Below are 24143 nucleotides of genomic sequence, written 5' to 3'. Positions count from 1 at the left end.
GCTTTCCCCCGCTTCTGGTCCCTGGCCTCAGCTCAAGCCAGAGAAGCCAGGTTTAAACCAGAGAAGGAAGGAATTTCCTGGCCTCAGCTCAAGCCAGAGAAACTAATTTAAAAGCCAGAGAAGCTAGTTTTAAACCAGAGAAGGAAGGAATTTCCTGACCTTGGTTCAAGCCAGAGAAGCCAGTTTTAAAGCCAGAGAACCCAGTTTTAAACCAGAGAAGGAAAAAATTTCCTCTGCTTGCTTTTCCCTGCTTCTGGTCCCTGGCCTTGGATCAAGCCAGAGAAGCCAGTTTTAAACCAGAGAAGGAAGGAATTTCCTGGCCTCCGCTCAAGCCAGAGAAACCAGTTTAAAAGCCACAGAAGCCAGTTTTAAAGCCAGAGAAGCCAGTTTTAAACCAGAGAAGGAAGCTTTTCCTCCGCTTGCTTTCCCCCACTTCTGATCCCTGGCCTTGGCTCAAGTCAGAGAAGCCAGTTTTAAACCAGAGAAGGAAGGAATTTCCTCTGCTTGCTTTTCCCCACTTCTGGAGTAAAACAACTACTTTCAAAGTAAAGACCACTCAATGAAACAGAAAACAACACTTTCAAACTATTAATGAAAGGATTCGGAAGTCTCTGAAGTTTTGAAAAGTTTTGAAAAAGGTTTTCTGTGAAAATCCGAATTGACTTTAGAATCAAACCACCAACATCCCCTACATCTGAAATGAGTTTTGAACCATTTTTTAATCAACCAAGCGTAATATATATCTGTGGAATAATGTCCAGAGTAGGAGAAAAAAACCCTGTCTGTTTAAAGAAAGTGTGAATGTTGCAATTAGCGAGCTTGAATAGCACGAGTAGCCATGAAGCTGCAAAGTCAACCAGTGAAGGTATCTGCATAGAGGTAGCCTGGCCTCTGTTGCCTGGAGGCATCATCTGTTTGGGAGGTGTTGACTGGCACTTGGTTGTTTGTATTGTCGAAGGCTTTCATGGCCGGAATCACTGGGTTGTTGTAGGTTTTTTCGGGCTATATGGCCATGGTCTAGAGGCATTCTCTCCTGACGTTTCGCCTGCATTGATGGCAAGCATCCTCAGAGGTAGTGAGGTCTGTTGGAACTAGGAAAATGGGTTTATATATCTGTGGAATGACCAGGGTGAGACAAAGGACTCTTCTCTGCTGGAGCTAGGTGTGAATGTTTCAACTGACCACCTTGATTAGCATACAATGGCCTGACTGTGCCTGGGGCAAACCTTTGTTGAGAGGTAATTAGATGTCCCTGCCTGCTTCCTCTGTGTTGTTGTGCTGTTGCAATTTTTGAGTTTTTTTTAATACTGGTAGCCAGATTTTGTTCATTTTCATGGTTTCTTCCTTTCTGTTGAAATTGTCCACTTGGTTGTTTGTTGTCTGGAGTTCTGAGTGGTGTTCTTTATTAACTGTCTTGAATCTGGTGTTTTTTTTTAAAAAAAATACTGGTAAATACTGGTAAAAATACTCACTACCTCTGAGGATGCTTGCCATAGATGCAGGCGAAACGTCAGGAGAAATGCCTCTAGAACATGGCTCTATAGCCCGAAAAAACCCACAAGAACCTAGTGATTCCAGCCATGAAAGCCTTCGACAAAATACTGGTAATCTCCCATCCTGGGCATTCCACAGATATATATACACTCCACTTGCCTCAGTTCCAACAGTCCTCTGAAGACACTATTAGCCACCAATGCAGGTGAAACATCAGGAGAGAATGCTACTGGTACATGTCCATACAGCCTGAAAAACTCACAGCAACTCAGTGATTCTGGCCATGAAAGCCTTCAACAATACATTCCTATGCACTGCCACACACCTTCCTCTGCATTGTGCCTGTTGCCAAAAGCCATACTAAACAAACTCCACTGAGCATTAAATGAAATCGATGCTCATTAGCTCATAAGGCGTTGCGTTTCCCCCCTCTTCCACATAATAACAACACAGCAGAGAGTGAATTAATGATGTCAAAATCCGGCTTGCCTCAATTTCCTGTTGTGACTTCCCATTTGTCTTTTTCTGGGCTGGACCCGGATGGCAAGGCGACGGAAAGGCCCTCCACAGAACTATTGGAGAATAGAGCTGGCTGGCTTTATGGGTCTCATCAAGAGATGCAATAATCGAGCAGCCTCTCTTTAAGGGGCTCCAGGACTTGGGGGCTTGAGAGCTGCATCAACGGCCTCTCAAATGACTCTCAACGGCTCGCTCTGGGGTCTCTTTCTCATGCTGGCGAATCCATTTGCAAACAGAGCTACAGGTGAGTACGAGGCGGAGATTACAAGAGGAACTGTTTAAAATTAAATCAGTGGGACTTGCAATAAAACAGTCAAGGAGCCAGATAAACAATCACACAATTTTCTGGAAGATGCGGCATTCTGTGCTACTTCCTTCTCCATCTGTTGATATTTGGGGTTGTGGATACGAGGACTGCTCCATTTCCCCCACTACCTTAAGATTTAATAATAGACTCATTTCTGACTTTTGGTGACCCTTAGGCAAGCCTGTCATGGGGTTTTCAGAGTGGGTTTGCCTTTGCTTCCATCTGGCGCTGAGAAAGTGTGGCTTGCCAAAGGCTTTAATAGCTGAGTGGAGATCCAAGGCATCATCCAACATTCAAACTACTGCAATCTTAGAATGATAGGATCACAGAGTTGGAAGAGACCCCAAAGGTCATCTACGAGGGTTATCCAAAGAGTAAGGTTACAAGGTTTTTTTAAAAAAGCAAAGAATTAATATCTATATAAATAAAAAATGTAATGTTCATTTGTGGGATTAACAGAACTCTAAAACCACTGGACGAATTGACACCAAATTTGGACACAAGACGCCTAACTACCCAATGTACGAGGGGTATTTTTTAAGTAAGGTCCATTTTGTTGTAGACACTAGTAGTTCGCGCGCATACTGCAACGGGCGCGTGCGTCGTGTACCGGCATGCCTCGGGAACAACTGTGCTCAGTTTCCGCTCTGTAGCTAACCTGTACGGTTCTGTTCTGTGCTTTAAAAATGTTTAAGACTATCAACTCATGCGCCGCATATGAGGTTTGCCCAGTGATACGGATTTTGTCAGCAAGGAACCTGCCTGCTGCAGAAATTCATTGACAGATTTGTGAAGTGTACTGTGATACTGTTATGAGTGAAAGCAAAGTGTGTAAGTGGGTACGACAATTCAAAGATGGCCGTGACAACATCCATGATGAGGACCACTACGTTCGCCCTTTTTTGATTACAGTGAACTCCTTCTGCGTCTGGAGCCTGGAGCAATGTTAATTCTAGACAATTTCACCCTATGTCTGGAAGCTCTGTCAAACTGGCTATGTGCTAGCAGACTGATGGTGAACCCAGCGAAGACTGAGATTCTTTGGCATGGCCACCCGGCAGGTCTGACTCCTCCATTACCCACCTTCGATGGTGCCGTCCTATCTCCATCGACCACTGTTAAGAGCTTAGGTGTCATCCTGGACTCACAGCTGACAATGGAAGCTCAGGTCGCTGCTGCCAGCAAACAGGCCTTTTTCCATCTACGACAAGCGAGGCAACTGGCACCCTACCTATCTGACGAGGCCCTGGCAACTGTCATCCATGCCACGGTCACGTCTAGGCTGGACTATTGCAATGTATGTGGGCCTTCCGATGTCTATGACCCGTAAGCTTCGTATTGTTCAGAATGCGGCACCAGGTTACTCACAAGAACGCCCATGAAATGCCATATAACACCAGTGCTGCAGACAAAGCTACAGACAAAACAGTTGCTGTTGCCCGTTTTTGGTCTAAAATTATTTAGCCACTTGTTTTCCCTCTATTGTATCAGTTTTATACTAGTTTATTTATGCAATGTGTTTGACACAAAATAAATAACACCAGTGCTGCAACATTTACATTGGCTTCCAACTGAGTACCGTGGCCTGTATAAGATGCTAGTTCTGACCTTTAAAACTCTTTACGGCCAGGGTCCATCGTACCTTAGGGACCGCCTCTCCTTCTCCCATCATCGGAGGCCGCAAAGACCACCACAACGTGACTTACTCTATATACCGGGTCCTAGAGAAGTGCACTTGGAAAGGACCAAGCGCAGATGGGCTTTTTCTATTTCTGCCCCTGCCTTGTGGAATTCCTTGCCGCCCTACATGAGAGCCATGCGTGACTTAGGGCCTTTTACTCTCGCATTTAAGACCTGGCTTTTTACTAGAGCATTCGATCTCTGTTGATTTTTAATTTTTGTATGTATGTATTTTATCTTTTGTAGTTTAGCTGTAAATCGCCTGGAGCATTCTCGGATGGAGGGCGATTAATAAGTAATTAAATGATGATGATGATGATGAACTCTTGGTTATCGGAGCAGGCGGCAAGTTTTTATGAAGAGGGTATTTTAAAATTGGTTCAGAGGTATGATAAGTGTTTGAACAAACTTGGCAACTATGTCAAAAAATAGAGTGAAGTATGTACTTTCTGAAAATAAATTTACTTTTTTGAAATAAACTTTCGTTGTGTACTTATGTTCAAACTGACCTTACTTAAAAAATATCCCTCGTATGTCCTTCACTCAAAAAATTGATCTTGTCATTTTGGAGTTGCAGTTGCTGGGATTTATAGTTCACCTACAATCAAATCAGTAGTGATTTAATGCAGCTAGCTATCAGCAAGCTGCGCCACAGCCCAGTCTACTGTGATCCTGCTTCTGATTGTCACAGTCTTCATAAGCCCACCTTCAAATCCAGTAGTCATATAAGACGAGGTATTTTCAGCAACCGACTGGGGCACAAGGAAGATGGCATTTCCAGTCTTCTCTCACCAGCCATTGAGGCTGCATCAAGGCGTGCTAGGATTTCAAGGTTCATGTGCTGTCGCACGCTGGGCCTGTGCATAAGACTGTAGACAGGACATAAATTCTGTGTGCCCAACGGGACGCTGGGGCTGCCTCAGATTAAAAGCCTTTGGATTTCCTTAAAACAGAGTCTTTAGATTGCTTAAAGGTTCAACAAGTTCTTTATTAATGAAAAACAAACAGGGACTTCAAGGCTTTCTTAACAGTCTATTGGCTATTTCAATCTTGTCCACAGGGAACAGGCACTATCTTCATAACTGTAACTAATGGGGAAATCCTTAACTTCTAATCTGGGCAGTCTGTCTTTGCCTCTGTTGGCGTAGAGCCCCTGCACCCGGTACCAACTGCGTCTGGCTTCAGCGAGCGACCCTTACCAAGCAGAGCTTTGTAGACTTCCAGGGGAAAAGGATTCAGGTTTCAGTGATGGCTGGCTGAAGTCCTTCAGTAAAGGAGTTGTAAGGCTGTATGATCCTCGGCCAAGCTGTGGGCTGTATAATCTTGGCCAAGCTGTAGGCTGTATATTTCCCTGGCCAAGCCGTAGAAGACGAAGCTTTCTACAGGAGCTCTTGGTATTATGTCCTGCATGGAAAGCTTCTCTGCGTGGACTGGCCAAAAAGGCTCCTATTCCCTCCAAAAACCCAAAAAGGGGGTAGGACCAGGGAACCTAACTATAATTGACAGGTGGCTTGCCCTATGATTGCAGCCAAAAGAAGCCACCTATCTACAGAGTTCCTGAAACTTAGGACTACAACAAACATTCAATGCAAAGCAAACAAAATTGGAGCTTCTGGTACAGCTGTACCTGCACAGTTCACAAGCCCACCTTAACAGCCCGCAACCACATCAAGCATCAAGCGATAGCTGTCTAACCAGATGCCAATCGGGGAACAATGAAGATGATGTTTCCATCACCTTCCCACCAGCGAGCAACTCCCGGAGCCCAAAAAAGTCATCTTGCAAGCTTTGTTAGCACTCATCATTAAGTCACCGTGAAGCGTTTTGAAGTCCTCCTGACTTCAGTGGGAGATCAGTGAAATATGGAAACAAGAAGAAAAAATTGTGACACCACAAACTTTAAAGACTGACACATTTGTGTTGTTAAAGACTACTGCAGTTCGAAATTAGCACTTTTATGTTCCGAAAACTAGCACATTCAAAGACTGTGCAACTGATACACAGAGGTAGGAGACATCAAAAGCCATGGTGGAAAATGTTGGGGAAATGCTTCAATTAATTGTTAAAGACACAAGAAAAAAGTGAGTTAAATGATATGTCAGCTATAGCCAGGCAGGCAGGCTTCCTTGTAAGCAGGGATTGAAGTTGGAGAGAGAAAGCTGGTTGCACACATGCGCTACTTCATAACTTGACATTATATTTGTTTGTTTGTTTAATATTCTGCATTTTTCCCAGTGCGCAACTCAAGGCAGTGTACGGCATCCAAAAAACACAATACAATAAAAAAACCCTCTCTTACTACAATAATTAGAATATAATTAAGTTATTAAGTTAAAACTTTGAGTCTCCGCATCATGTATTCATCAATAGTATTGTTTAGCAGTTTTTGCACCCTTTGAGGGTCACAGGGACAGAAAACATGTGTGTAGTTCTGCCACAGTTGTCTATTATGTTCTTGTTGTGTGCCTCCCAAGTTGTTTCTGTGTCTCATGGTGACCCTATCAATATTTTGCCAGAGCAGCTTTGCCTTTGCTTTCTTCTAAGGCTGAGAGAGTGTGACTTGTTCAAACTGGTTTCACATCTGAGTGCAGATTAAAATCTTGGTCTCCAGAGTTATAGGCAGCCATAGTTCAATGCTACCGAATCTTGGGATTTGTAGTTTGGTCATGTGCCAGCATTTTTGGGCAGAAAAGGCTAAAGATCTTGCAAAACTACACATCCCACGATTGCATAGCATTGAGCATGGCAGTTAAAGTAAAGGTTTCTCCCTGACATTAAATCTAGTCGTGTCCGACTTTGGGTTTGGTGCTTATCTCCATTTCTAAGCCGAAGAGCCGGCATTGTCCATAGACACTTTCAAGGTCATGTGGCCGGTATGACTGTATGGAATGCTGTTACTTTCCTGCCCAGACGGTACCTATTGATCCACTCACATTTGCATGTTTTCGAACTGCTAGGTTGGCAGAAGCTGGTGCTAACAGCGGGAGCTCACCCCGCTCCCTGGATTCGAACCGCCAACTTTTCGGTCAGCATAGCATTGAGCACGGCAGTTAAGGTAAAGCTAAAGGTTTCCCCTCTGACACTAAGTCTAGTCATGTCCAACTCTGGGGGGTTGGTGCTCATCTCCATTTTTAAGACGAAGAGCCGGCGTTGTCCATAGACACCTTCAGCGTCATGTGGCCAGTATGACTGCATGGAATGGTGTTACTTTCCCGCCAAGATGGTACCTGTTGATCCACGCACATTTGCATGTTTTCAAACTAAGTTGGCAGAAGCTGGGGCTAACAGCAGGAGCTCACCCCGCTCCCTGGGTTTGAACCACCAACTTTTCAGTCAGCATAGCATTGAGCATGACACTTAAAGTAAAGGTTTATCCCTGACATTAAGTCTAGTCGCGTCCAACTCTTGGGGTTGGTGCTCATCTCCATTTCTAAGCCGCAGAGCTGGCATTGTCCATAGACACTTCCAAGGTCATGTGGCTGGCATGACTGCATGGAACGCTGTTACTTTCCCGCCAAGACGGTACCTAGTGATCCACTCACATTTGCATGTTTTCAAACTGCTAGGTTGGTAGAAGCTGGGGCTAACAGTGGGAGCTCACTGGATTCGAACCACCAACTTTTCGGTCAGCATAGCATTGAGCATCTCCATTTCTAAGCTGAAGAGCCGGTGTTGTCCATAGATGCCTCCAAGATCATGTGGCTGGCATGACTGCATGGAACGCTGTTACTTTCCTGCCAAGACAGTACCCAGTGATCCACTCACATTTGCATGTTTTCAAACTAAGTTGGCAGAGGCTGGAGCTAACAGCGGGAGCTCACCCTGCTCCCCGGATTCGAACCGCCAACTTTTTGGTCAGCAAGTTCAGCAGCTCAGCAGCTCAGGGGCTCAGTTAAAGTGGAGTCAAATTGCATTCATCCTACAGTGCAAATGTACTCAAATCAATACACCCGGGTGGCCCACCCTGATCTAGAGTTTTTTGAAAGTGCACATGATTAATGCTCATTAATGCGCATGGTTATGGGTCGCGAGGTTAAGCATCTGTAATAATCCATCACTGTCTGCCTTGCGTTTCCCTCTCCCACATATGTTCCCCTCGCATGCTCGGTGCGCTTACTAACAACTTGCGATAGGCAGAGAAGTATGCAACCAATTTGCAAGTCATTTTCATCATCCTTTAAAGGAGGCCAAAGTTCCTTGTTTGATGCATAGAGAACAGCACCAGCTCCGACACGTGCGCCGCCCCCTTCTTTCTTCCGAGGAGGAAGAAGCAACACACAGAGGAGTAGCAGAAGACGTGGGAAAAGAAGATGCCTTGCTCAGAGCGGGAACACTCCATGCTCAAAAACAAGAAGCAGATAAAATACTTAGGAAGCCTAGATTCCCATTTGGTGAATTGTGTAGGTGTAACTGTGCGGTAGTGCAGGCAGGAACAAAGTCTGTGAGTGCAGAGGCGGAAGGCGAGGGAGAAACTGGCTGCTCAGAGGTGGGAGGTTTGGAGCCAGAATCCAGAATCCCAGGCAAGGAGGGTAATGCTTCACACATGCAGAACTTGCATTTTCTCCCGGCAATCTGCACCCTTGGGAATAGGAAGGCTGAAGTGAGAAAGCTGTAGGAACTGCTTCTTATGCCCCTTGCAATTCTTCAGAGAGACAGAGAGAGAAAGGGAAGGAGGAATGAAATCCTGGAGACATAGAACTGGGACAGAGAAAAATCCCCAAACATAAAGCACTTTGCTTCTTGTTGAGCCAACAATGTGATGCGGCGGCAAAAAAAGCCAATGGGATTTTGGCCTGCATCAATATCTAGGTCCAGGGAAGTCATGCTACCTCCTCTATTCTGCCTTGGTCAGACCACACCTGCCAATTCTGGGCACCACAATTGAAGAGAGATATTGAATGTGTCCAGAGGAGGGCGACTCAAATGATCAAGGGCCTGGAGAACAAGCCCTGTGAGAAGCGGCTTAAAGAGCTGGACATGTTTAGCCTGAAGAAGAGAAGACTGAGACATGATGAGGGTCATGTATAAATATGTCAGAGGAAGTCATAGAGAGGAGGGAGCAGGCTTGTTTTCTGCTGCCCTGGAGACTAGGACACAATGGAACAATGGCTTCAAACTACAAGAGAGGAGATTCCATCTGAACATGAGGAAGAACTTCCTGACTGTGAGAGCCATTCAGCAGTGGAACTCTCTGCCCTGGAGTGTGGTGGAAGCTCCTTCTTTGGAAGCTTTTAAACAGAGGCTGGATGGCCATCTGTCAGGGGTGATTTGATGATGAGGGTCATGCATAAATATGTGAGAGGAAGTCATAGAAAGGAGGGAGCAGGTTTGTTTTCTGCTGCCCTGGAGTCTAGGATGCGGAACAATGGCTTCAAAGTACAGGAACGGAGATTCCATCTAAACTTCCTGACTGCGAGAGCTGTTCAGCAGTGGAACTCTCTGCCCTGGAGTGTGGTGGAGGCTCCCTCTTTGGAAGCTTTTAAAAAGAGACTGGATGGCCATCTGTCGGGAGAGCTTTGAATGCAATTTTCCTGCTTCTTGGCAGGGGATTGGACTGGATGGCCCAAGAGATCTCTTCCAACTCTATGATTCTATGATTCTTCCTTCTTTTCCTTTCTATCTTAAACCTTGGACTACGAGAAGATCCAACCAGTCCATCCTCCAGGAAATAAAGCCTGACTGCTCATTGGAGGGAAGGATACTAGAGACAAAGTTGAAGTCCTTTGGCCACATCATGAGGAGACAGCAAAGCCTAGAGAAGACAATGATGCTGGGGAAAGTAGAAGGTAAAAGGAAGAGGGGCCGACCAAGGGCAAGATAGATGGATGGCATCCTTGAAGTGACTGGACTGACCTTGAAGGAGCTGGGGGTGGTGACGGCCGACAGGGAGCTCTGGCGTGGGCTGGTCCATGAGGTCACGAAGAGTCGGAGACAACTGAACGAATGAACAACAACAACAGAGCAAAGCAACTAGTGGGGTGACACAAGGTTTTGTCCTGGGCCCAGTGCTATTCAACAACTTTAGCAATGATTTGGACAACGGAATAGAAGACATGCTTCTCAAATCTGTAGATGACTCCAAATTGGGAAGGAGCGCTAATATCCAAGAAGAGAGGAGTCAGGATCCAAAAGCACCTTCACATGTTAGAGCACTGAGCCAAAACTAGCAAAAATGAACTTCAACAGAGTGACATGTAAATATGCCTAAGCAGAAAAAATGAAATGCACAGATATAGGCTGGGTGATGTCAGATTTGGAAACAGGCCATGTGGATTCCAGAAAGAACATATTAAGATAGCGTTTTTCAACCTGGGGGTCAGCATCCTTGGGTGGGGGGGGGGGGGTCACTAGGAGGTGTCAGAGGGGTCACCAAAGAAAATCAGAAAACACAGAATTTTCTGTTGGTCATTGAGGTTCTGTGTGGGAAGCTTGGCCCAATTCTAACATTGGTTGGGTTGAGAATGCTCTTTGATTGTAGGTGAACTATAAATTCCAGCAATAACAACTCCCAAATGTTAAAGTGTATTTTCCCCAAACACCACTATTGTTTACATTGGGGCATATTATGTATTAGTGCCAAGTTTGGTCCAGATCTATCATTGTTTGAGCCCACAGTGCTCTCTGGGTGTAGGTGAACTATAACTCCAAAGTTTAAGGTCAATGCCCACCAAACTTTCCATTGGTCATGGGAGTTGTGTGTGCCAAGTTTGGTTCAATTCCATCGTTGGTGGAGTTCAGAATTCTCTTTGATTGTGGGTGAACTATAAATCCCAGCAACTACAACTCCAAAATGACAAAATAAATCCTCCCCCAACCCCACCAGTATTCAAATTTGTGCATATTGGGTGTTTGTACCAAACTTGGTCCATTGAATGAAAATACATCCTGCATATCAGATATTTACGTTACGATTCATAACAGGAACAAAATCACAGTTGTGAAGTAGCAACGAAAATAATGTTATGGTTGGGAGTGACCATAACATGAGGAACTGTTTTAAGAGGTTGCAGCATTAGGAAGGTTGAGAAACACTGTATTAAGCAAACCCATAAATAATCAAGTCTGCAAAAGTGAAACCTGCTTATATAGAGGGCTGGCTATAACTGTGTTGGAGGGCAGGAGGCAAAGGGCTGGGATAATAAATAGAAAGAAAGGAAGGCATTGGAGAGCTCTAAGATTTGGGGCGAAATCCTGCATCGCATATGGGAAGTGAACCTCTATGCATGTGCCTGGGCTCTGCCTTATTCAGGTAGAGATAAACCAAACAAACTCCCAGTTTGTGTTAAACAATTTAATTAAAGCAGCACTTACCTTCTGGCTGTTTTAATAGTCCAAAACATAAAACATAAAGATAGCACTCAGCCACAGAATATAAAACAAAACTGACAGCAAACCCTGTTGCAGGTTGAAGAGAATACCATCGTCAAAAGGTCCGGTCCAGCAGTGAAACACCAAGAGTCCAATAAACAAAGTCCAGAGATCAAGAGTCTATACCGTAGTCAAAAGCCAGTCCAAAGATTCAAGTTTCCAGGGTTCCAAGGCTTAAAGAGACAGGTCAAGGTACCAAAAATCCACAAACCTGGGGGAAAACCAGCAGCATCTACCACCAAAATAAGACAAATACTTTTCTCCCAAGGTTAGCTCATTATATCCAGAAACACCCAGTTGCAACCTATCTCTTGCATACCTCCACCCTTAATTGCTTTCACCCACAAACTCTTACTTACAGATTACTCAACCCTTTAGAAGTAAGACTTATATTAATACTTCCATCACCAACTGCTAGGCCTACCACCACCAACCAACAATTGCAGAACATGATACATGACATTATGCATAGCTTTGCATTTCTCTCTCCATCCCTAGAAATCATTGAAGAGGGAAGGAAGCAGGCAAGGGAAGACTTCCTCTGTTCCAACTGCAATTCTCCAGAGAGGAAGGAGCAGTGCCATGACAGAGAGAACAAAAAGGACTAGTGGACCTTCTAGATACTCCAGGAATGGAGAAATCTCCTGCCTTTCACAACTCTACTCAGAGAAGGAGATGGTTCATTTTTTGTAAGAGTTACGGTACATTATTTACATTGACCTCTGCATAAGTCAACCTAGGTTTTAAACAAAATCTTTAGGCCTATACATGAAGATAGGGTGGCATGCCCCATGTGCCAGTTGCTAGAAACATGAATGAATGGCTCTGATTCAACTCCTGGCCTCTCACTTATGGACCAAAAGACAGGTCTTTGGTGCTATCCAATAAGGCTCTTTTTATCATCTTACGCTGGAATCTATTTGTGCATGAAACATATCTGGACATGAAAAAGACATGAAAGGGAGTTGTGTTGTGAGAAGTGAGTGGTGGAAACAAATTGAGGTTTTGATTCCTCTGTGGTTGTACGTTTGACTCGAGACATCCTTTTGGGTTAGTTTTCGCTTCAACTAAATCTCCCGTCATGCAATAGAAGACAAAGGGAGACCATAGGAAAAAAAAGAAGTATGTTGCCGAATCATAAAAACACACATCCGAACACACCATTCTTTTGAACTGTCAGAAGAGCCAGACAATAGCTCAAGGAAAAGAACAGGCTTCATCCCCGCGTGGCGTAAAAGTCTCAGACATCCAACATTTAACTTTGCAAGTTCCTGGTCTCTGCCCCAAGGCTGCTTATGGGGGATATCTCCAACACAGGATTCTTCTCACATCTAATGAATACCTGGAGGTGTTCAAAAGGACACATATAATGTAGTGAGAACGGCACCAGAGAAGAATAATATATCAAGAACTTTCCTGAATAAGACTTGAAGACCCAACTAGCACACAATTCCAGGGCCTCCAGCAATAAGTCATGGCAACACATTAGAATAATAGAATCATAGAGTTGGAAGAGACCTCATGGGCCATCCAGTCCAACCCCCTGCCAAGAAGCAGGAAAATTGCATTCAAAACATCCCCGACAGATGGCCATCCAGCTTCTGTTTAAAAGCTTCCAAAGAAGGAGCCTCTACCACACTCTGGGGCAGAGAGTTCCACTGCTGAACAGCTCTCAGGAAGTTCTTCCTCATGTTCAGGTGGCATCTCCTTTCTTGTAATTTGAAACCATTGTTCTGCGTCCTAGTCTCCAGGGCAGCAGAAAACAAGTTTGCTCCCTTTTCCCTATGACTTCTTCTCATATGTTTATACATGACTATCATGTCTCCTCTCAGTCTTCTCTTCTTAGACTAAACATGCCCAGCTCTTTAAGCCACTCCTCATAGGGCTTGCTCTCCAGACTCTTGATCATTTTAGTCACCCTCCTCTGGACACATTCAATCTCTCTCTTGAATTGTGGTGCCCAGAATTGGACACAATATTCCAGGTGTGGTCTAACCAAAGCAGAATAGAGGGTGAGTATGACTTCCCTGGATCTAGACACTATACTCTTATTGATGCAGGCCAAAATCCCATTGGCTTTTTTTTTTGCTGCCCATCACATTGTTGGCTCATGTTTAACATTAGCTAGATGTCTTCACCTGCTGTTGAGCCTCACTTTTATGGTGCTGATTTAGGTGCTCTTGCTGCCTATTACAAGAGCTCCTGGTGGCGCAGAAACAAGCCTGTTCCCTCCTTTCTGTTTTTTTTTTACTCATGTCAGGAGCGACTAGAGAAACTGCAAGTCACTTCTGGTATGAGAGAATTGATCGTCTGCAAGGATGTTGCCCAGGGGACGCCCGGATGGTTTGATGTTTTACCATCCTTATGGGAGGCTTCTCTCATGTCCCTGCATGAGGAACTGGAGCTGATAGAGGGAGGTCATCCGCCTCTCCATGGATTCAAACCTATGACCTGTCGGTCTTCAGTCCTGCTGGCACAGGGGTTTAACCCACTGCACCACCGGGGACTCCTTCCTCCTTCCTTCCTTCCTTCCTTCCTTCCTTCCTTCCTTCCTTCCTTCCTTCCTTCCTTCCTTCCTTCCTTCCTTCCTTCCTTCCTGTGACTTCCCCTCACATCTTGATCTATGGCCCTCATCATGTCTCCTCTCAGTCGTTTTTTCTTCAGACTAAACATGCCAAGCTCTTTAAGCTGCTCCTCATAGCGCTTGTTCTCCAGACCCTTAATCATTTTATTTGCCTTCCTCTGGACACCTTCTAGCTTGTCAACATCTTCCTTCAATTGTGTTGCCCAGAATTGGACACAGTGTGGTTCCAGGTGTGGTCTGACCAAGGCAGAATGGACTCCCCTGGACTTCCCTGGACCTAGACACTAGACTCCTATTGATGCAGGCCAAAATCTGACTGTTTTTTAAAGCTGCCCCATGACATTGTTGGCTCATGTTCCCTTCCTCCCCACGAGGACCCCAAGATCTTTTTCACACGTCCTGCTGTCGAGCCAGGCATCATCTCCCATTCTGTATCTTTGCATTTTATTTTTTAAGGGGAGTATTTGCATTTGTCCCTGTTGAACTTCATTTGTGCGCCAGCTGCGCCCGTACCTTGGGAAGTCTGACTTGGCCACAGTGGTACATGCTCTGGTTACATCCCGTATAGACTATGCTCTCTACATGGGGTTGTCTCTGAAGACTGCCCGGAAGCTACAACTAGTACAACGAGCGGCAGCCAGATTACTAACAGGAGCGGGGTACAGGGAGCATACTACTCCTCTGTTGCGCCAGCTCCCCTGGCTGCCAATCAGCTTCTGAGCAAAATTCAAAGTGCTGGTGTTGACCTATAAATCTCTAAACGGCGCTGGCCCTATTTACCTGTCCGAACGGATTCTCCCCTATGAACCATCAAGGTTGTTAAGATCTTCTGGAGGGGCCCTGGTCTCGGTCCCACCGCCTTCGCAATCACATTTGGTGGGGACGAGGGACAAGGCCTTCTCGGTGGTGGCCCCTCGGCTTTGGAACTCCCTCCCGATGGAGATTAGATCTGCCTCTTCCCTCTTGACGTTTGGACAGCTGGTAAAGACATGGCTTTGGAATAATGCATTTGCAAAGTGATGATGGAGTCAATAACTGCTGACCTTTCTGGTGGATAGCGATGAATTTGTGATTCATTCTGACAAACTGATTTTTGCTGTAACTTGTATGAATTGTATGAATTGTATTTTAATGTATTTTATATTGATGATTTATAATGCTTTCTTATTGTATTGAATCTCATGTTGTTAGCCGGCCTGAGTCCCTCCTCTGAGGTTGAGAAGACCGGGTTATACAAACTCTAAATGAATGAATGAATTAATTAATAATTTTGTTAGTTTTGGTCCATCATCCCTCTAATCTGTTAAATTGTCTTGAATTTTGCTCCTGTCTTCTGGAGTACTGGCTATCCCTCCCAATTTTGTGTCATCTGAAAACTTGATGATCCTGCCTTCTAACCCTTCATCTAGGTCATTAATAAAGATGTTGAACAGAACCGGGCCCAGGACAGAACCCTGCTTATGCCATTCCACTCACCTCTTCTTTCCAGGATGAAGAGGAACCATTTATTTATTTATTTATTTATTTATTTCACTTACTTATACCCCGCCCTTCTCACCCCGAGGGGGACTCAGGGCAGCTTACAGAGGAGGCAGAATTAAATGCCTAAATCAATTGACAATAATACAAATACAACAAAACAATTCAACAGTTAAAGTTAAAACATCAGTACATAATAAAATATTAAAACAATCTCATGCTCGGGTTCAGAGTCCATATAACCATTCCATTCCATTTGTCGTTGTCTGTCGTCAGATCCTTAATTTAGCTGCCAGTGTGTCCAAAGGCTTGGTCCCAGACCCAGGTCTTCAGTTGTTTCCTGAATGCCAGGAGGGAGGTCGCCGATCTAATCTCCCCGGGGAGTGAGTTCCACAGGTGGGGGGCCACCACTGAGAAGGCCCTGCTCCTCGTCCCCGCCAACCTCACTTGTGAGAGTGGCGGGGTCGAGAGCAGTGCCTCCCCAGAAGATCTTAGGCTTCGAGGTGGGATGTAGCGGGAGATCCGTTCGGACAAATACACTGGGCCGGAACCGTATAGGGTTTTATAGGTCAAAACCAGCACTTTGAATTGTGCCCAGAATTGGATCGGCAGCCAGTGGAGCTGGCGCAACAGGGGGGTGGTATGCTCCCTGTACGCCACTCCGGTGAGCAATCTGGCTGCTTCTTGCTGGACTAATTGAAGTTTCCGAGCAGTCTTCAAAGGCAACCCCTTGTAGAGTGCATTGCAGTAATCCAACCGGGATGTGACAAGAGCGTGGACCACCGTGGCCAAATCCGACTTCCCAAGGTACGGGCGCAGCTGGCGCACAAGTTTTAATTGTGCGAAAGCTCTCCCGGCCACCGCTGAGACCTGGGGTTCCAGGCTCAGCGATGAGTCCAGGATCACTCCCAAGCTGCGAACCTGCGTCTTCAGGGGGAGTGTAACCCCGTCTAACACAGGCTGTAACCCTATACCCTGTTCGGCCTTGCGACTGACCAGTAGGACCTCTGTCTTGTCTGGATTCAATTTCAATTTGTTAGCTCTCATCCAGTCCGATACAGCGGCTAAACACCGGTTCAAGGTCTGGACAGCCTCCTTGGTGACAGGTGAGAAGGAGTGACAGATTTGGACATCATCTGCGTAGAGATAACATCTTAGTCCGAAACTCCGAATGATCTCTCCCAGCGGCTTCATGTAGATGTTAAATAACATTGGGGACAAAATTGAGCCCTGTGGGACTCCACACAACAACGGTTGCGGAGCCGAACAGGTGTCACCCAAAGACACCTTCTGGGTCGGTCCCTCAAGGAAGGATCGAAGCCACCGCAGAGCAATGCCTCCGAGCCCCATGTCCATGAGGCACCCCAGAAGGATACCGTGATCAACGGTATCGAAGGCCGCTGAGAGGTCCAGCAGAACCAACAGGGACACACTCCCCCTGTCTAGTTCCCTGCGCAGATCATTTACCAAGGCGACCAAGGCTGTCTCAGTTCCATGTCCCGGCCTAAAACCAGACTGTGCCGGATCTAGATAATCAGTGTCTACCAGAAACCCCTGGAGTTGTGTTGCCACCACACGTTCCATGACCTTGCCCAAATAGGGGAGATTGGAAACTGGCCGATAGTTGTCGAATTGGGTGGGATCCAGTGATGGTTTCTTCAACAGCGGTTTTATAATAGCTTGTTTTAAGCTCGCTGGAAATTTTCCTTCCTGTAAGGAGGCATTAACCATCACCTTCACCCACCCTGCCAAACCCCCTCTGGCTTCCTTGATCAGCCAGGAAGGGCAGGGGTCTAGGATGCATGTGGTGGGTCGCACCTCTCCAAGGATCCTGTCCACATCCTCAAGCTGAACCAATTGAAACGAATCCAACAAAACTGGACAAGCAGATGCTCTCATTGGGGAGAAGCACCCTTTGTTTAACCAATTACAGATCCAGCTAGCTGTAGTTTTGCCTAGCCCACATTTGACTAGTATAAATACAAACAGAGACTTTTTTTCTAAGATAATATTAGCTACTTCATCACAAGATGTCTTTTTCAGGAAAGAATGGGTACAAATTGGAGCTGGTTGTTTTATGATGACCTTTTACATTTTGAACAAGACAGCTAGGAGTTTAAATCAAGAGAGATGCTACTTAAGGAAGACAAAGATCTCAATCGGTTTGCCCGTGTGCAATTTAAGGATTGATTTAATCAAGATAAGAGAGATCTTGGCTGTAAAGGTTGCAGAAAACGTGTGTAGAATTGTGTAAAAATGATGGCCATGTAAACAAAACAGTGCAGAAATATAGTTTGAAACTACAGACAGAAGATGAATGTATAAAAAGGTAAAGTTGCACCCAACTATAGGAGGCCTGGAACCCCAGGTCTCAGCGGTGGCCGGGAGAGCTTTTGCACAATTAAAACTTGTGCACCAGTTGCGCCTGTACCTTGGGAAGTCTGATCTGGCCACGGTGGTCCACGCTCTTGTTACAGCCCGAATAGACTACTGCAACGCACTCTACGTGGGGTTGCCCTTGAAGACTGTTCGGAAACTTCAACTGGTCCAGCGAGCGGCAGCCAGATTACTCATCGGAGTGTCATACAGGGAGCACACCACCCTCTGTTGTGTCAGCTCCACTGGCTGCCAGTTCAGTTCTGAGCACAATTCAAGGTGCTGGTTTTGACCTACAAAACCCTAAACGGTTCCGGTCCAGCATATCTGTCCGAACGCATCTCCCTCTATGTCCCACCCCGGAGTTTGAGATCATCTGGGGATGATCTGAGATCATCTCGATCCCACCACTATCACAAGTGAGGTTGGTGGGGACGAGGAGCAGGGCCTTCTCAGTGGTGGCCCCTCACCTGTGGAACTCACTCCCGGGGGAAATTAGGTAATCAACATCCCTCCTCTCCTTCAGGAGGAAAGTAAAGACGTGGTTGTGGGACCAGGCCTTTGGGCAATCTGACAACTAGATAAGGACAACCAAATGACTAGGACTGACAGGACTGACAAAGTGGAATTGGGAATTGGACTATGAGATGGCGAACGCTGACCGTTAATGAGGAGTAATTAGTTTGTATTGGTTTTATTGGTTTTATTAGTTTTATTGTTGTAATGCATGAACTGTTGGTTAACTGTTAATTGCTGCTACATTGTTTTATACTACTGTTATGTGATGCCGGCATCGAATTGTGCCTTTGTAAGCCGCCCTGGGTCCCCTCCGGGGTGAGAAGGGCGGGGTAGAAGTAACCGAAATAATAAATAATAACAACCAAATACGTTGTTGAAAATGTCTCAGAAAGTTTCAAACCAACATTGGCATGTCAAGATAAAGATAAAGCCAGCTGGACTAAGGTATCCTCACTAATTCCATCCCAATTAGTTCTTAACAATGAAAGTTAAGCATAAGAAAAATCAACTGTTTTCGTAAAGAAGACTTCATTCCTTTAGGGCACTGGTTCTTAACCTTCCTAATGCCGCAACCCTTTAATACAGTCATAGAATCATAGCATCAAAGAGTTGGAAGAGACCTCATGGGCCATCCAGTCCAACCCCCTGCCAAGAAGCAGGAATATTGCATTCAAATCACCCCTGACAGATGGCCATCCAGCCTCTGCTTAAAAGCTTCCAAAGAAGGAGCCTCCACCACACTCCGGGGCAGAGAGTTCCACTGCTGAACGGCTCTCACAGTCAGGAAGTTCTTCCTCATGTTCAGATGGAATCTCCTCTCTTGTAGTTTGAAGCCATTGTTCCGCATCCTAGTCTCCAGGGAAGCAGAAAACAAGCTTGCTCCCTCCTCCTCCCTGTGGCTTCCTCTCACATATTTATACATGGCTATCATATCTCCTTTCAGCCTTCTCTTCTTCAGGCTAAACATGCCCAGTTCCCTAAGCCGCTCCTCATAGGGCTTGTTCTCCAGACCCTTGATTATTTTAGTCGCCCTCCTCTGGACACATTCCAGCTTGTCAATATCACCACAACACAGTTCCTTGTGTTGTGGTGATCCCCAGCCATAAAATTATTTTGTTGCCATTTCATATCTGTAATTTTGCTACTGTTATAAATTGTAATGTAAATCTCTGCTATGCAGAATGTATTTTCATTGTTACTTTTCTTTCTCCCTGGGATTTGGCCATGGAGTGGACACTCCACCCCTCACTAAGCCCTATCTTACCCCCAGACTCCCCCTCTCTAGACCCCCTCCCTCACTTTCTACCTTCTCACCTCCTCCTCCTCCTCCCTCTTTCCCCTTGGCTCCAAAGCAAATCTCATCTCTGTTGCTCCTGCCTCTTCCTCCTAATATGGTGGAGGGGGTGGAGGGGACAGGGCTGAGTGATGTCACCACCTCACTCTGGAGAAGAAGAGGCCTCTGGGAAGTGAAGGGGGTGAGAAAAAGGTGTCTCAGTTCCTAAGACCATCGGAAATATGCTTTTTCCGATGGTCTTAAGTGATCCCTGTGAAAGGGTTGTTTAACCCCCTAAGGGATCATGACCCACAAGTTGAGAACCACTGCTTTAAGGTTTCTTTTTAAGGGGCATAGAAAGAAAAGGGGCAATGGGTATAGATCAAGCACAGATTAACTTGAGCCCTCCAGGTGTTTTGGAAATCATCTCCCACAATTCTCACTTTGGGATTGAAACAGGGACTTTGGTGCATTTATTCCCAATTCGGCACTCTCTTTCTTCCCTCTTATTTGCTTCCAAACACTTTTGCCTTCCCAATTTTCCCAACTGAAGTTTATTTTCAGTCCAAGTGACCCTCTTCCTCCCCTTCTCCCAATTCTATGTATGTTATTGCACTGAAAGTTAATTAATGTTTTAATTTATTGTTAGGTGGATCTGTAATTGGTTAAGTGAATAAACCCAAAGGAAGCCCTGCAATGCTTCCTCTTCATCCTGGAAAGAAGAGAGGAGCAGAGTGCCATAAGCAGGGTTTCGTCCTGGTCCTGGTCCTGTTTAGGATATTTATTAATGACTTAGAATCATAGAATCATAGAATCAAAGAGTTGGAAGAGACCTCATGGGCCATCCAGTCCAACCCCATTCTGCCAAGAAGCAGGAATATTGCATTCAAATCACCCATGACAGATGGCCATCCAGCCTCTGTTTAAAAGCTTCCAAAGAAGGAGCCTCCACCACACTCCGGGGCAGAGAGTTCCACTGCTGAACGGCTCTCACAGTCAGGAAGTCCTTCCTCATGTTCAGATGGAATCTCCTCTCTTGTAGTTTGAAGCCATTGTTCCGCGTCCTAGTCTCCAAGGAAGCAGAAAACAAGCTTGCTCCCTCCTCCCTATGGCTTCCTCTCACATATTTATACATGGCTATCATATCTCCTCTCAGCCTTCTCTTCTTCAGGCTAAACATGCCCAGCTCCTTAATCCGCTCCTCATAGGGCTTGTTCTCCAGACCCTTGATCATTTTAGTCACCCTCCTCTGGTGGACACTTTCCAGCTTGTCAACATCTCTCTTGAATTGTGGTGCCCAGAATTGGACACAATATTCCAGGTGTGGTCTAACCAGCAGAATAGAGGGGTAGCATTACTTCCCTGGACCTAGACACTAGGCTCCTATTGATGCAGGCCAAAATCCCATTGGCTCTTTTTGCTGCCACATCACATTCCTGGCTCATGTTTAACTTGTTGTCCACGAGGACTCCAAAATCTTTTCCACACGTACTGCTCTCGAGCCAGGCATCCCCCATTCTGTATCTTTGCATTTCGTTTTTCCTGCCAAAGTGTAGTATCTTGCATTTGTCAGTGTTGAACACATTGTTGACTTAGATCTGTGGTTCTCAAGCTGTAGGTCCCCAGATGTTTTGGCCTTCAACTCCCACAAATCCTAACAGCTGGTAAACAGGGAGTTCCTGGGGACCCACAGGTTGAGAACCAATCACTTAGATGAAGGGTTAGAAGGCATGATCATCAAGGGACCAATTGAGAGGGAGAGCCAATACCCCAGAACACAGGAGCAGAATTCAAAACAATCTTAACAGATTAGAGAGATGATTGGCCAAAACTAACAAAATGAAGTTCAGCAGGGACAAATGTGAGATACTCCACTTAGGCAGAAAAAAATGAAATGCAAAGATACAGAATGGGGGATGATGCCTGGCTCAACTGCAGGACGTGTGAAAAAGATCTTGGGGTCCTTATGGACAACAAGTTAAACATGAGCCAAAAATGTGATGCAGCGGCAAAAAAGCCAATGGGATTTTGGCCTGCATCAATAGGAGTATAGTGTTTAGAGGAGGAATAGTAGTTGGTAATACTACCATTTTACCTCTGATTAATAGTTGCCATTAGGGCTGGGCGGTTTCGTTTCATTAATTCGTAATTCGTTAATAATTCGTTAATTTTTTCAATTACAAAACGATAACGAACCATTCTGGAGCAATTATTAAAAAAAACGAATTTTCAAAAACGTTTTGTAAATGCTTCGTATTTCGATATTGTATTCGTTTCATTATTGTTTTGAGGCCATTTCGTTATTATTTCCGCATGTCTGGGCCAGTTTTATGGTTTAATTAGTGAAAAAAAAATTATAATATCACACCAACAGTCAACAACAGAGGGAGAGGGAAGCTTCAGAAGGTTTTGGAGGTTTTTTAGCGTATTTCGCGGTCGCGTCCGCCATTAACGAATCGATTCGTTATTGTTTCGGAAATCGATTCGTTAATTTTTTACCATTTACGAAATTTCGTAAATATCGAACTTTTTAAAAGGAAAATTTTGTAATTATTTTAAATATCGAAACAAAAAAACCCCCCAAATACAAATCGATTTTAGAAACAATTTTTTCCGTTGTTACCCAGGCCTAGTTGCCATCTGTATCCGTGCCCTGCTCACCCCACCAGCTCAATAGATATCTTGAGCAATGATTAATCAATTTGCCCCAAAGAGATGGGAAATCAATGTTTCCATTTGTTGTTGGATGTTTTGTCTTATGTCTGTTATAACAGGCTGTGCTTTTTATTTAATTTTAGTTTGGTAAATTATAATTCGTATTTATATGTTGGGTTGTATAAATTTTGTTAGCATGGATGTACTGCTGTTGTATTCGGGCATTAAATATTTGCCTTTTATGTTTGGAATCTGCCCTGAGTCCCTTTGGGGAGATAGAAGAGAATATAAATAAAGTTTTATTATAGATCCAGGGAAGTAATGTTTTTCCTCTATTCTTCCTTGGTCGGACCACACCTGGAATCACACTGTGTCCAATTCTGGGCACCACAATTGAAGAGAAGTATTGACAAGCTGGAATGTGTCCAGAGGAGGATGACTAAAATGATCAAGGGTCTGGAAAAGAAGCCCTATGAGGAGTAGTTTAAAGAGCTGAGCATATTTAACTTCTAGAAGAGAAGGCTGAGAGGAGACATGATGAGAGCCATCTATAAATGAAATGGCAGGGAGAAGGTTTGAGGAAAAGAGACAAAGAGAGGTCCGGAGGTCTCAAAAGCATGGATTTTATTTCCAGCTGGGACCCTGGAGTGGACTATGTCCAAAAGCATCCAGAGCCCTGATAGAGGCATTGACTGTGTATTTATACCTCTACAACTTCAGGCAAACAAAGAACATGCTTCTACATACATTTACATCATTCACTACGTCACCTTAGCATCACAGAAATATTAAGTTCTATTTTCCAACATGCAAAAGGCAGCTTATATCCATCAGGAGCCTGCTTTGGACCTGTCTGGAGGGAGAGGGAGGCTCCTTACTTAGAGCCTATTTGTACCAGTCTGTTGATACTCTCTCTTGGAATGTATAGATAACATGCTCCCCTCTTCAGCCCCCCTCTTGCTGTGCCTGGACAGCAGCTTGCTTGTCCTGTTAGCATTCTTTCTATACAGAGAGAGAACTTGATTTTTCTATGCATTTTAGTGCTTGTAAAGTACATACAATTTATACATAAATAAATATCTATTTTTCCAATATCTCATCATCATAAATATGCAAGGGGAAATCATAGGAAGGAGGGAGCAAGCTTGTTTTCTGCTACCCTGGAGGCTAGGATATCGAACAATGGCTTCAAACTACAGGAAAGGAGATTCCATATGAACACTAGGAAGAACTTCCTGACTGTGAGATCTGTTCAGCAGTGGAACTCTCTGCCCCGGAGTGTGGTGGAGGCTCCTTCGTTGGAGGCTCTGAAACAGAGGCTGGATGGCCATCTGTCAGGGATGCTTTGAATGCAATTTTCTTACTTCTTGGCAGGGGGTAGGACTAGATGGCCCCAGAGGTCTCTTCCAACTTTATGATTTTATGATTCTAAATACCAGTTTAAGTGACATGGCTCCTGTTCTGTCACGCGCTGGGCCTGTAACAGCTGTACTTTTCTATAGGGCATATACTTTAAGCCCAGTGGGAAGCCAGGGGTGCCTCAAAGAAAGCTTCTCAGGGATTTTTCTGAAGTGATGGTCTTTAGAGTCTTTAATGATGCAACAAAGTCTTTATTATGGAACAAACAACAAATCTTTAATGGGTCAAACAACACTTCAAGGCTTTCTTAGTCTAGTCCTCAATGGACTGGTACCTGACTTTGATTAACTAAACTGTCTTTGTAGGAAAAACCCTTTTTAACCTTTCCCAGGCTGCTTTCTATTTATGCCTCATCGGTGTGGGACCTACTACCGACTCCAAATGCGTCTGGGTATCGAGTAGACCTACCAGCCGAGGCTTGAAGATATTTCAGCTGGAGTTCCGTGGATCTGTAATGCTGTTCTCCCTTC

The 24143-nt window shown here is 44.9% G+C and overlaps 1 protein-coding gene across 2 annotated transcripts in view; it reads left to right on the top strand.

Moving 5' to 3' along the window:
* The first annotated feature begins 1970 nt into the window (after positions 1–1970).
* The window catches only part of LOC132772563 (tyrosine-protein phosphatase non-receptor type substrate 1-like), a 54085-nt gene continuing 31912 nt past the window's right edge, over positions 1971–24143 (top strand). For both annotated transcript variants that reach the window (XM_067467067.1, XM_060771467.2), the window contains exon 1: positions 1971–2257. In XM_067467067.1, coding sequence (XP_067323168.1) covers positions 2188–2257 — 70 coding nt within the window. In that variant the 5' untranslated portion in view covers positions 1971–2187. The remainder of the gene's footprint in view (positions 2258–24143) is intronic.

The sequence above is a fragment of the Anolis sagrei genome, chromosome 4 (genome assembly GCF_037176765.1).
Source record: "Anolis sagrei isolate rAnoSag1 chromosome 4, rAnoSag1.mat, whole genome shotgun sequence".
NCBI classification, from domain to species: Eukaryota; Metazoa; Chordata; class Lepidosauria; order Squamata; family Dactyloidae; genus Anolis; species Anolis sagrei.
Note: the sequence above shows the minus strand (reverse complement) of the source record. Positions and strands in the feature narration are given on the sequence as shown.